The sequence below is a fragment of the Vipera berus genome (assembly GCF_964194415.1).
Source record: "Vipera berus genome assembly, chromosome: 2".
Taxonomy (NCBI): Eukaryota; Metazoa; Chordata; class Lepidosauria; order Squamata; family Viperidae; genus Vipera; species Vipera berus.
Window position 1 is genome coordinate 67835225 of NC_138203.1, and position 12962 is coordinate 67848186.

Consider the following 12962-nt stretch of genomic DNA (forward strand, 5'->3'; position numbering starts at 1 on the left):
CATGCGTGCGTGTGTCAGACCCGCGGGAATGGCTGGTAAGGAAGCGGCGTTCCCCCCCCCTCCTGTGTGTCGGGCCCACGGGGCTTGACACACAGAGAAACGCAAATGCCGGACTGCCGCCACCTTTACTAGCCATTCCTGCAGGTCTGACACACACACACACACACACACGCACGAGGGGGAGAAACAACGCTGGACTGCCGCCACCTCTGCCAGCCCTGCAAGCCTCTGCCGCCCCGGCGTTGGTGGTCGAGCTCTTCGGAGCCGGCAGAGAATCTCCCGCAGGAGGAGGTCGCGGCTTTCTCTCTTGCTTCGGACTGCAAGGATTTAAACTCCAGGAACAAATCCCGATGGAAGTTTTTTTTAAAAAAATACTCCTCCGGGTCGGACAGGGGACCCAGGCTGAGGTCTAGGGGTAGTGGGGGGGGCTCGCGGACATAGATGGGCTCAAGTGGAAGCCAAGCAGCCCTCCCGAATCTGGGCTTCTGGACGGAGCAGCCGGTGGTGCGTTTCAAAAAGCAGAAAAGTTGGATTTTGAACATTTCAGCAGCGCATCTGCACCCGCTGCTTTTAGAAAGTACGAGGACCGGCAACTCCACTTCTCGGCTGATGAGAAGTGGAGTTGCCGGTCCTCGTACTTTCTAAAAGCAGCGGGTGCAGATGCGCTGCTGAAATGTTCAAAATCCAACTTTTCTGCTTTTTGAAACGCACCACCGGCTGCTCCGTCCAGAAGCCCAGATTCGGGAGGGCTGCTTGGCTTCCACTTGAGCCCATCTATGTCCGCGAGCCCCCCCCCACTACCCCTAGACCTCAGCCTGTGTCCCCTGTCCGACCCGGAGGAGTATTTTTTAAAAAAAACTTCCATCGGGATTTGTTCCTGGAGTTTAAATCCTTGCAGTCCGAAGCAAGAGAGAAAGCCGCGACCTCCTCCTGCGGGAGATTCTCTGCCGGCTCCGAAGAGCTCGACCACCAACGCCGGGGCGGCAGAGGCTTGCAGGGCTGGCAGAGGTGGCGACAGTCCAGCGTTGTTTCTCCCCCTCGTGCGTGTGTGTGTGTGTGTGTGTCAGACCCGCAGGAATGGCTAGTAAAGGTGGCGGCAGTCCGGCATTTGCGTTTCTCTGTGTGTCAAGCCCCGTGGGCCCGACACACAGGAAGGGGGGGAATGCCGGAATGCCGCTTCCCTACCAGCCATTCCCGTGGGTCTGACACACACACACACACACACACACAGAGACGAGGGGGAGAAACAACGCTCTGGGCGGCAGAGGCCTGGAGAAGGAAAAATCGGCCGCAGCCTCGGGGTAGGCTTCTCCGGGGGCGCCGCCGCGATTCTGCAGGGGCCAGGTAGTGAAAACTCGCCGGGGAAAACGGGTGCCGTTGCAGCGCCCGGGGAAGCGTAGCCTGCTTGACCCACGGCCTCCCGCTGCATCAGCCGAGAAGTGGAGTTGCCGGTCCTCGTACTTTCTAAAAGCAGCGGGTGCAGATGCGCTGCTGAAATGTTCAAAATCCAACTTTTCTGCTTTTTGAAACGCACCACCGGCTGCTCCGTCCAGAAGCCCAGATTCGGGAGGGCTGCTTGGCTTCCACTTGAGCCCATCTATGTCCGCGAGCCCCCCCCCCACTACCCCTAGACCTCAGCCTGTGTCCCCTGTCCGACCCGGAGGAGTATTTTTTAAAAAAAACTTCCATCGGGATTTGTTCCTGGAGTTTAAATCCTTGCAGTCCGAAGCAAGAGAGAAAGCCGCGACCTCCTCCTGCGGGAGATTCTCTGCCGGCTCCGAAGAGCTCGACCACCAACGCCGGGGCGGCAGAGGCTTGCAGGGCTGGCAGAGGTGGCGACAGTCCAGCGTTGTTTCTCCCCCTCGTGCGTGTGTGTGTGTGTGTGTGTGTCAGACCCGCAGGAATGGCTAGTAAAGGTGGCGGCAGTCCGGCATTTGCGTTTCTCTGTGTGTCAAGCCCCGTGGGCCCGACACACAGGAAGGGGGGGAATGCCGGAATGCCGCTTCCCTACCAGCCATTCCCGTGGGTCTGACACACACACACACACACACACACACACACACACAGAGAGACGAGGGGGAGAAACAACGCTCTGGGCGGCAGAGGCCTGGAGAAGGAAAAATCGGCCGCAGCCTCGGGGTAGGCTTCTCCGGGGGCGCCGCCGCGATTCTGCAGGGGCCAGGTAGTGAAAACTCGCCGGGGAAAACGGGTGCCGTTGCAGCGCCCGGGGAAGCGTAGCCTGCTTGACCCACGGCCTCCCGCTGCATCAGCCGAGAAGTGGAGTTGCCGGTCCTCGTACTTTCTAAAAGCAGCGGGTGCAGATGCGCTGCTGAAATGTTCAAAATCCAACTTTTCTGCTTTTTGAAACGCACCACCGGCTGCTCCGTCCAGAAGCCCAGATTCGGGAGGGCTGCTTGGCTTCCACTTGAGCCCATCTATGTCCGCGAGCCCCCCCCCACTACCCCTAGACCTCAGCCTGTGTCCCCTGTCCGACCCGGAGGAGTATTTTTTTTAAAAAAACTTCCATCGGGATTTGTTCCTGGAGTTTAAATCCTTGCAGTCCGAAGCAAGAGAGAAAGCCGCGACCTCCTCCTGCAGGAGATTCTCTGCCGGCTCCGAAGAGCTCGACCACCAACGCCGGGGCGGCAGAGGCTTGCAGGGCTGGCAGAGGTGGCGGCAGTCCAGCGTTGTTTCTCCCCCTCGTGTGTGTGTCAGACCCGCAGGAATGGCTAGTAAAGGTGGCGGCAGTCCGGCATTTGCGTTTCTCTGTGTGTCAAGCCCCGTGGGCTCGACACACAGGAAGGGGGGGAATGCCGGAATGCCGCTTCCCTACCAGCCATTCCCGTGGGTCTAACACACACACGCACGCACGAGGGGGAGAAACAACGCTGGACTGCCGCCAGCTCTGCAAGGCTCTGCCGCTCCCTTCTCTCAGCAGCCTGTTCCGAACGAAGGGACAGTTCTTTTTTTTTTGTTCACTGGAGTATAAGCCGAAGTGGATTTTTTCAGCCCGAAAAGTGGGCTGAAAAATTCGCCTTATACTCAAGTATATACGGTAAGTTCACTTTCAGTACACATTACCTATGATGCTTTGCACGTTCAGCAGTACGCCAGGGCAGGAAGCCATGTGTCCCTGGGGGTAATGGCTTTGGAGCATAGTTGTCTTGATCCCATGAAGCTGTCTTACCGGAACTGGGTGATTTTTTTGATGAAAATCCTGAACCAAGCAAAAGAAAGAACACTTTCACATAACTCATATAAACTAGTGTTGCATTTTTAGATTAGAGAATATGGATGGCATTGAGTTTCTACTGTAAATCCAATTGTCTAAAAAAGTTATTCAATCTACCAAAAAACTATTTCATTCCACAAACTCTAGATTTAATATTCAACAATTGGAAGCTATCCCCATGTAATTATAGCTGCAGAAATGATATAATTATCTTCTTGATACCCAATTCTTCCCAGTGACCCAAGTTGGTACTCTGTAGATGTCAGTACAACTGGAAAATGCCAGATTGGACAAGACTGAAAAAACAATTTGATTTTGCAGAATTTACTATTAATTTAGGGACGCGGTGGCTCAGTGGGTTAGGACGCTGAGCTTGTCGATCTGAAGGTCGGCAGTTTGGCGGGTCGAATCCCGAGTGCCGCGTGACAGAGTGAGCGCCTGTTACTCGTCCCAGCTTCTGCCAACCTAGCAGTTCGAAAGCACGTAAAAATGCAAGTAGAAAAATAGGGACCACTCCGGTGGGAAGGTAACAGTGTTCCGTGCGCCTTTGGCGTCTAGTCATGCCGGCCACATGACCACGGAGACGTCCTCGGACAAGCGCTGGCTCTTCGGCTTTGAAACGGAGATGAGCACCGGCCCCTAGAGTCGGAAACGACTAGCACGCATGTGCGGGGGAACCTTTACCTTTACCTTTACCTTACTATTAATTTGATTAAGGTTTCCTTTTCATGCTTCTAGTCTGCAAAATACAGGATAAATTGAAAATCTGGCCATTTTTTTCGGAGAAAATGTTACTGCACTTAGGAATACTCAAGGTCATATGTCAAATAAGTAAGGCATCATTTAGAAGAAAATGATAACCAATTTGAATATTAAAAGTAATTTATATAATAAACTGTATATAGACCTTATTTTTCATGCATCCTGTATATTGCAAAAGAAAAGGATATTTTCTTTTCTTTCTTATTTATTATTAAACTTATATGCCACCCATCTCGCCAATGATTACTCTATGTGCCTTACAGAGATACAATTAAGATACACTATAAAACATTAAAACACCGAGGAACAACTAATATCAAGTAACATCACACCTTAAAGCAACTATAAACAATATTTTATCCAGTCAACAAATGTTATTAGAAAGCATAACAATTTTTCTAACAAATTTTCCAACTAAAATATTTATGAAACGGTGAGATACTTCATCAGTTTTTCCTTTTCATTTAATTTTTTATTTCAGCTTCATTTTTTGCCATCAAAGACTAATATGACCTTCATCTACATCTCTTAAACACAGCTGCAGTATACATTATAGCCACTACAACATGGTAATGTGATTCTAAACTGCCAATAAAAACAATGCACGTACATGTTTTCAGCGTATCCTATTATAATCAGGATGTGCAAAATGCTTCATTTCAAACTTTTTCAGATATGAAACTTCATTTCAAGCATTCTGCAAATTGTGAGCTTGAAACACTCTCGGTGCTAAGGGCAATAGTTTCACATTTGGGGGTTACAATACAATAATATGTAGAATTACAGAAGAAATATGTTCACTTAGTTTCATGCCAAAGTGAATATAGGATTGCAGTTTTAGCTCCAAAAATCTCATTTTGTATGCTTACCTCTGTGTCTCCAAATTACTGAAGTGAAAGCATGAAAAATAGCCAAACAAGAAAAATCAACCAAGAAAACATAGTCTAGATAACTTTCCATTTATAACATAAAATTTCAGTGACTAACTTACTAAGACTTCTTGAATGAAGCTAATACTGTTTCCCCGAAAGTAAGATCTACACTTGAAAATAAACCCTAGCTTGAGTTTTGGGGATGGGCCTAATATAAGCCCTACCCCCAAAATAAGCCCTAGTCTGGGGGTGAGACACACACCTAAAAATCAAGCTAAGGCGTGTGTGTGTGTGTGTGTGTGTGTGTGTGTGTGTGTAGCTGCACCATGCGACCTGCACCAACTTACCAGGCCTCCCATGAATTGACACCTGCCTCTCCTTGCTTGCCCACTTCTTCTGTGGTGTCTCCCAGCCTGCATTTCACAGTCAGAGCCCTTTCCGGAAGGCCTCTGCAGCCAAGAACCAAGCTATGGATTGAATCCATAGCTTGGTTCTCAGCTGCAGAGGCCTTTGACTACAAAATGCAGGCCGGAGCTCCATTCTCAGCTGCAGAATGAAGCTGCTCCTTTGGCTGCAGAAAAAGTGGGCCAACTGGGCAGGGCTGTTGGTGCTGTCGCTGCGAGTTGAGTGGAAAGACATCCCCCCAAAATAAGATATGGTGGCTCTTTTGGAGACAAAATAAAAATAAGACCGGGTCTTATTTTCGAGGAAACACGGGAACAAACTACCGTAAGTCAAGCAACTCAGTACTCTCAATAGACAGCAAAGCATTACAAGGCTTATTTTTCCTTTGTACACTTGTATCAAGCTTGTCTTATAAACTGGTAATTTTAAATTAGAAAACCCAATATACACAATAAAAACTATATTTATTAATGTTTATAAATGTATACAGAAGCTTGGGCTTCAGAACAATGTTGAAATGCTTCTGTTATCAGACGAAAAGCTGATATTTAATATACATGTAATTCAACTTTCATCCAAACTATGTTAAAATGGAACATTTTATAAAATTCTTAATTAAGAATAGGTAGCATTTCAGACTCACATACAAAAAGGTGCTTTTTGACAGGGACATAAATGTAGCATCTCGCCACCAACTTTTTAAAGTGTTTCTTTTCTCAGAATCATTTGCAGTTCGTGAGGACAATCATACCATCCCAAGAAAACAGGTAGCTGCTTTAAAAACTTACCCACAAATATGATATTCAGACTCCTATATACTTTGAACTTCCTTTTTGGAATTCATTCAGAAATGCCACAGAGATCTAAGTCTTCAATTTAACAGACAGCTTCACCTACTCTACAGAATGGAACGGTCAGAGCCAGATAGAACAAAAACATATTTGGACTTACTTCCCAGTAAATTATACGGAGGGGAAGAAATAGCATAGTAGTGATATAAAATAAGTTATATTTTACCTAACTTTCCAGAAATAGCCAAGAATATTAATAGGCTTTGAGAATCCTTGGTTGAGTTAAGCAAGCATTCACTGCACATTTAAAATCTAGTCAAATTTGTTAGCCTTATAAAAGTATAATTTCCTTACTGTATAAATGTATGAGTACAAATGGCACCAACAGCCTATAACTGGACTGTTTGTTCCTATCTAGCATATATATGAAAAATTTCGTATTTCTGTTCAGGTCGGTCACAATTATCATGTGAAAGAACAAAATACAAATTTAAGCACTTTAAATCAGAGGTCCCCAACCTTTTGGGCACCAGGGATAGGTTCCCTGGAGATAAGTTTTTCCACAGATGGGAGGACGAGGCATGGTTTTGTGTGCTGCCTGCATCCCACGGATGGGGCTTTGCTTGTTTGTGCAGACCGGTTGCTGGCATGACACGGCCCAGTACTGGTCTACAGACCGGGGGTTGGGGACCCCAGCTTTAAATGACATTTTATAAATTTTGGACCTTTAAAAATACATTAGTTCTCCCGGCTGTTGGGATAGTTTTGTACCTTCACAGAAAGATGTGACAGCTGACTTTTTATTTGGTTAAAACACACTGACTAATGAGATTAAGCATAACACAATTAGATTAAGAAAACCAAGATCATGGCATCCGGCCCTCTCAATTCCTGGCAAATAGATGGGGAAGAAATGGAGGTAGTGACAGATTTTATTTTCCTGGGCTCCAAGATCACTGCAGATGGAGACTGTAGCCAAGAAATTAAAAGACGCTTGCTCCTCGGGAGGAAAGCCATGACAAATCTAGACAGCACACTAAAAAGCGGAGACATCACCCTGTCAACAAAAGTCCGTATAGTCAAGGCTATGGTCTTCCCAGTTGCAATGTATGGCAGTGAAAGTTGGACAATAAGAAAGGCTGAGTGCCAAAGAATTGAGGCCTTTGAACTATGGTGCTGGAGAAGACTCCTGCAAGTCCCTTGGACTGCAAGGCGATCAAACCGGTCAGTCCTTGGGGAGATCAACCCTGACTGCTCTTTAGAAGGCCAGATCCTAAAGCTGAAAGTCAAATACTTTGGCCACCTAATGAGAAGGAAGGACTCACTGGAGAAGAGCCTAATGCTGGGAAAGGTTGAGGGCAATAGAAGAAGGGGATGACAGAGAATGAGGTGGCTGGATGGAGTCACTGAAGCAGTAGGCGTGAGCTTAAATGGACTCCAGAAGATGGTAGAGGACAGGAAGGCCTGGAGGAACATTGTCCATGGGGTCGCGATGGGTCAGACACGACTTCGCAGCTAACAACAATTAGATCATGTTTTCTTGTGATTTCCAAATGTTAAAAGATCACGTAATCAAATTACCTGTATCAAATAATTATTGTCAGTTTATTTGGTTGTTCATTAAGAATCTTCTTACAATTTGTTTAATTTCACTGTCTTTAAACTTTTATAAATGTATAAGAGAATAAGAACACTGGTAATGTTACCTAGTTTGATAATAAAATGTCTGCAAATAAACAACCAAGCTCAGAGAGCACTAAGGACCCCACAGTTCAACTATTCTCTTCTATTGGTATAAGAGAATAAATAGCAACTTGCTTATATAACAATTTATATATCAACTCACACAAAAGAAGTAAAATAATTACCAATACGTATAGTAGCTTTTCCTTTCCTGCCATTTCCCAGGACAACTGTTCTTTTTTTGGGTTTGTTTTTAACATCTTTTGAAAGAGGAGAAGGAAGCCACTTGTACTAGAATAGCAGGGGGAAAAACAGCAATTATTTGATTTAGTAGCAATTGCTTCAAACTGTAACATGCAGTTATACATACTAACTTAAGAGGCTTTAGGATAGCACTAATTAAGAAATATTTTGAATATATACCTTTTCCCCCTATTAATAAAATAGTTTCTTTAAATAGTTTGGGTGGGATGGCTAATACTATAGAAAAAGATGAAAATTCAAAATAATCTTGATAGATAAAAGAAACGTGCTGAAACAGAATTAAATGTAAAAGAGGCAAGTACAAAGTTCTTCATTTAGAAAAAAAAATTATACAGCTATAGAATGTGGGATCTCTGGCCAGTAACAGCATGTACCAAAAGGATCTTACAGTTGATCAAAACCTTCATCAGTCAGGCAAATGCAATTTTAGGCTACGTCAATATAGATTATATAAAATATTATTTCTACTATTTTGCATTAGTTAGACCTCAATTCAAGGACTGTATCTTCTTCTACAAAACATTCTCCATTAGTAAATTATTCATTTAAGCACAATCAAATATATTTAGACTAAATAGTTGTCTAAATACCTGCATGAACGGAACAAGCACTATCTGACCTATTTTGATTACTTTGCAGATAAATCCACAAGAGGTTCTTTTACCTTTGATTACCATGGTTACTACTTTGCAGAATAATTAATAATAATAATAATAATAATAATAATAATAATAATAATAATAATAATAATAATAATAATAATAATTATTAATTTGGTCAAACTGCCTTTGCTGTTATATTGTCATCACATAATTTGAATTTTAGTCTGACCAGCAACTGCTCCTTTGCCTACTGAAGAATATGAACCAGTCAGATAGCAGATGGAAAAATCATGTCAGGTTTCACTAAACACACTGCAATTCTTTTATGTTCAGTTAAGTAAATAGCTAATCACTGAGAATATTACTTTCATACTATGGATTTAATCTGTAGGATTCCACAGGTTTCCTACAGCACCAATATTATACAAATCTACATTGAAACCAATGGATGACATCATGTTTTGCTTTAGGACTGGAACAAAAGATTCCCAATCTTGAGTTACAGACTGAAAAATTGCTAACTAGATAATAGAATTAATATTGGTGGAAAATGCTCAGGTTTTGTGAAAAATTTACTTGAATAGAATAATGGTTTTGAGCAGATCAGGAAAAATGCACATTTGAACAAACTAAAAAATAAAGTTCTTATACAGATGGTCCTCGTTTAACGGCCATTCACATTTACAATAGACCCCCCAAAAGATACTTACAACCCAATTTTGAAGTTACAACAGTCATACCTCCACCCCGCAATCATATGATTGTATTTTAGTTGCTTGGCATCTGGCTTGCCTTTATAGATGTTTGCAGTGTCCTGTGACGTGACTGTGTCACATGACTGCGATTTTCAATGTTTTCTGTCTTTGCTTCTCCTTTCTGACAAAGAATGCTCAGTAGATACAACAGATTTAATGACTGCTGCAAAAAAAGTAGTAAAATCGGGCAGTCTCATGGTGACACACTTACAGTAATGTCTGCAACGAATTACAGCCATAATTACAGCTCAATTATGATCAGAAACTGAGGACTATCTGTAAGAGTTCCACCGTAAAAAACATAAGAGGAACCTACAACAATTTAAACAAGAGCAAAGGCTAGCAGAAACATGTTGCATTATTTTCTGTTCATTACGTTATTAATCACTGAATAATATTTAGCTTATACCTCCAAGTTAGTGTCATTGGCATTCATGAGAACCTTTTCAATTATTTTCTTCATTAATGCATGATCTACAAAGATAGAATAACAAAATATTAATACTTGCATCATATGCTTCCAAAAAAAGACAGAAGAAAATCCCTATGTGACTTATCAATTGTTGCTTTTTTCTGTTCTTAGTTACAGCTAAGTTACAAGAACAGAGCCTACCCACTATGATTGCAAGTCATGATGGTTGTTAAGCAAGGCACCTACTTGAATACCTCCTTTAATGATCCCCACCCTTCTCCCCAATACAGCATTAAGCAGAGTATGGGGTGTGCAGGAGTAGGAAGGGCCCCCCCTTGCCCTAAAGACCCAATGCTCTACTTCCCATCCCTCAGCATCCCTGTCCCAGGCACTATTTTTAGAGTAGCCATAATTCACTGCAGCTGCTGCAAAAATGGTGCCAGCTTCTGGAACAGAGCCACATGGCCTAGAAATATTCAGGGGCAGAGTGGCCTGCTCTCCTTCCCCAGAGTGCAAGTTCCAGAGCTCTACAAAAGGTAAGTGAACAATTGGTGATGGGAGGGTGGAGAGAAAGTGGCGAGACCTGGTGGAGTGAGAAGTCCAAGGCCTGCCAGGAACCCAGAGGGCAGGTTGAGAAGAGATACTATAGGTAAAGGGGCCACTGCAGCATCCCTGAGTTAATGGTAAGGGCAAATTTTGTTCATGTGACTATGGGGCACTTCAGAGGCCATAACTTTTTTTGACACTTTGTAAATAGCTTTTCATGGTCTACTCTAGTGAAATGTAATAGCTTTTCACTTAGTGTAATTGCTAAGTGACCGGTCATAAGTCAAGGATTACCTGTATTATTGTGAGGGAACTATTCATACATAGTTGTTATATATTTTAGATTCAAAATGTAACATATTAATGCATTTTTCTTTCCTTGAATTTCAAGTCACTAGTCTTTAAACAATAGTGCAAGAAAAAATAAGCCATATTTACTGCCAACAGTGCTTTTGTACTAAACAAAACTCCAGGATTCATTAAGGTAATATTTGTTTATTCTACTCTCATTTTTTTTTCTTTTAGGTAGCATTATCATGCATATACTTGAGTTCAATGTTGTTCTGGCTATCTAAGTAAAAGGGCTTAACCAATGTATTGATTTTGAACCAATTTTTCACAGCCAATTATGATGACAATCAGTTCTTACTATCAGAAAACAGTATAATATAGCATAAATTTATTGTGACAGGCTCCTCATATATTTCTATTGATAGATGTGCAGCATATGAGGGTTATAAACATATAATGTTGACTGCAATTCCTCAAATCAAATGTTATCTTCTCCCAGGATTGCACTGTAGCCAAGTGACGTTGGAAATGATTCAGGTGAAATTATGCATTACAGATGGGTGCTAAAAAGCATCTTTGCATTTGGCTTTTAAGTCTGAAACACTGTACAGCTTTACAGAAGCCAGCAATAGAAATCTATAAGAAAGCACCTTGGGAGAAAAGATTTGAAAGCCTAATGAGAATGGGTTAAAAGTAGTAATCATGCTTCTTCAACCCTATTTAAATTATGACTCCCTACTAAATTTTCTGCTATGTTTGGCATTATCTTGTTCTATACATATTTGAAGTCATCCTTTGATTTTGCTTTTCAAAAAGGAAAGTTATAAACTATGCCCTGATTTTTCTTATACTGAAATTGAAGAAAAACGTAAAGGGAAAAAAAGGGTGTTTGTTCTGAACAAACCATTGTTCTAAAGTAACTGCAGCTTGGCAGAACTAGACAAACTAAAAGCTAAGAGGAATCCATAGTAAATGGTGTAAATATATTAAGTCTAGGATGCATTTCCCCCTTTCCTTCTCCACACAACCCCAACCCCATATTCTCAATACCTTCCCTTACCAAACCAACTTCCCTTTAGTTCCCTTCCCCTCACCATTACCAATGTGGAAGTGAGGTACTGTATATCCCATAAATCTGGTAATGTCTATTCATGCAATTGCCAAGGAAATTCTCACTTGACTTTTTCCTTCTTTTCCCTAATCACTTCTCTCCAAAACAAAAGTTTTAGTATGTTCTGACACTAAATGGTATAGAATGTTTTCTGAGAAGATCAGAAATGTGCCAGACAACCCAAAACCAACTGTGCAGGAAACTGTTTATGCATGGAATGATTTGCACATCCCCATGGAAATGACATTATCTTATAATAAATAAAATGCTGTAAACTCCAGATAAAATGGAATTTCAACTTTAATCCTTTTAAACCTTTAGAAAAAAGAAAAAGAAGCAGACATACCTACTAATGGGTTTTTTCTGATGTCCAGAACCACCAATGTTCTGTTAGTTTTAAATGCATCCAAAAGTGATTTTGCCCCCTCACTGCTAATTCCACATTGCTGCAAATCAAGTGCTTGAATAATAGAGAGCTGACATTAACACACCACATGGTCTATGAATACTTAAGCACAATGATTACAAAGACAAATAGATTTCTGACATCAAGACAAAATAATTATAATTCAAAGAAAAAAATTACTTTAATACTATAATCTGCAGTCTCAAGCACATTAATAACAATTTGCCAGTTTCGTGGTTGCATGACTTTCACATAGCATTGTTTGTCAATAGTTTTCTGATTAAGTTTATTTAAGGCTCTCTTAAGATTGATATTTCACTCTTTATAATAATACAAGCCAAAATGGTCAGCATTGACATGTGGATTTTATGATGGTGCATCGGTTAAAGCACACCGACAAGAACTCACTATATGTTTCCATTTCATGAACAATAGAAAAACAACTTTTCTTCACAGTAATTTCTCCAAATGTAGTGAAAGAACAGGTGGTAAAAAAACACACTAGAACTTCAAGCTCATCAAGCACTACTGATGTGCTTGAAGCTCTGGTGTCTTTTTTAGTATCTGTTAAGTTAGCAACTTGTAACACTGGAGACATTACTTTCCAGTCATGTCTTGTAATAGTACATAAATCTACTATGTGCATAACCCACTTTGGGGAAAAAATTCCTTCAGACTTATAGTCTTTAACACATATATTACTTGGGGACAAATTCTTTAGAATTCAGTATTTTACACAGAGTTAACAAAAATAAGAAATTAGAAAAGGCAGTAATTGTGTTGAGCCACATTTAAAAAAACAAATCTGAGAGCTAGGACATGTCATTAAA

The 12962-nt window shown here is 41.9% G+C and overlaps 1 protein-coding gene across 3 annotated transcripts in view; it reads right to left on the reverse strand.

The window, feature by feature from the left end:
- CEP78 (centrosomal protein 78) overlaps positions 1-12962 on the reverse strand; it is a 34935-nt gene that overhangs the window by 12146 nt on the left and 9827 nt on the right. For all 3 annotated transcript variants that reach the window (XM_081317012.1, XM_081317011.1, XM_081317013.1), the window contains 4 exons: positions 12073-12186; positions 9776-9840; positions 7931-8036; positions 3082-3217 (listed from right to left, as the gene is read on the reverse strand). In XM_081317012.1, the coding sequence (XP_081173138.1) occupies positions 3082-3217; positions 7931-8036; positions 9776-9840; positions 12073-12186 (421 nt within the window). The remainder of the gene's footprint in view (positions 1-3081; positions 3218-7930; positions 8037-9775; positions 9841-12072; positions 12187-12962) is intronic.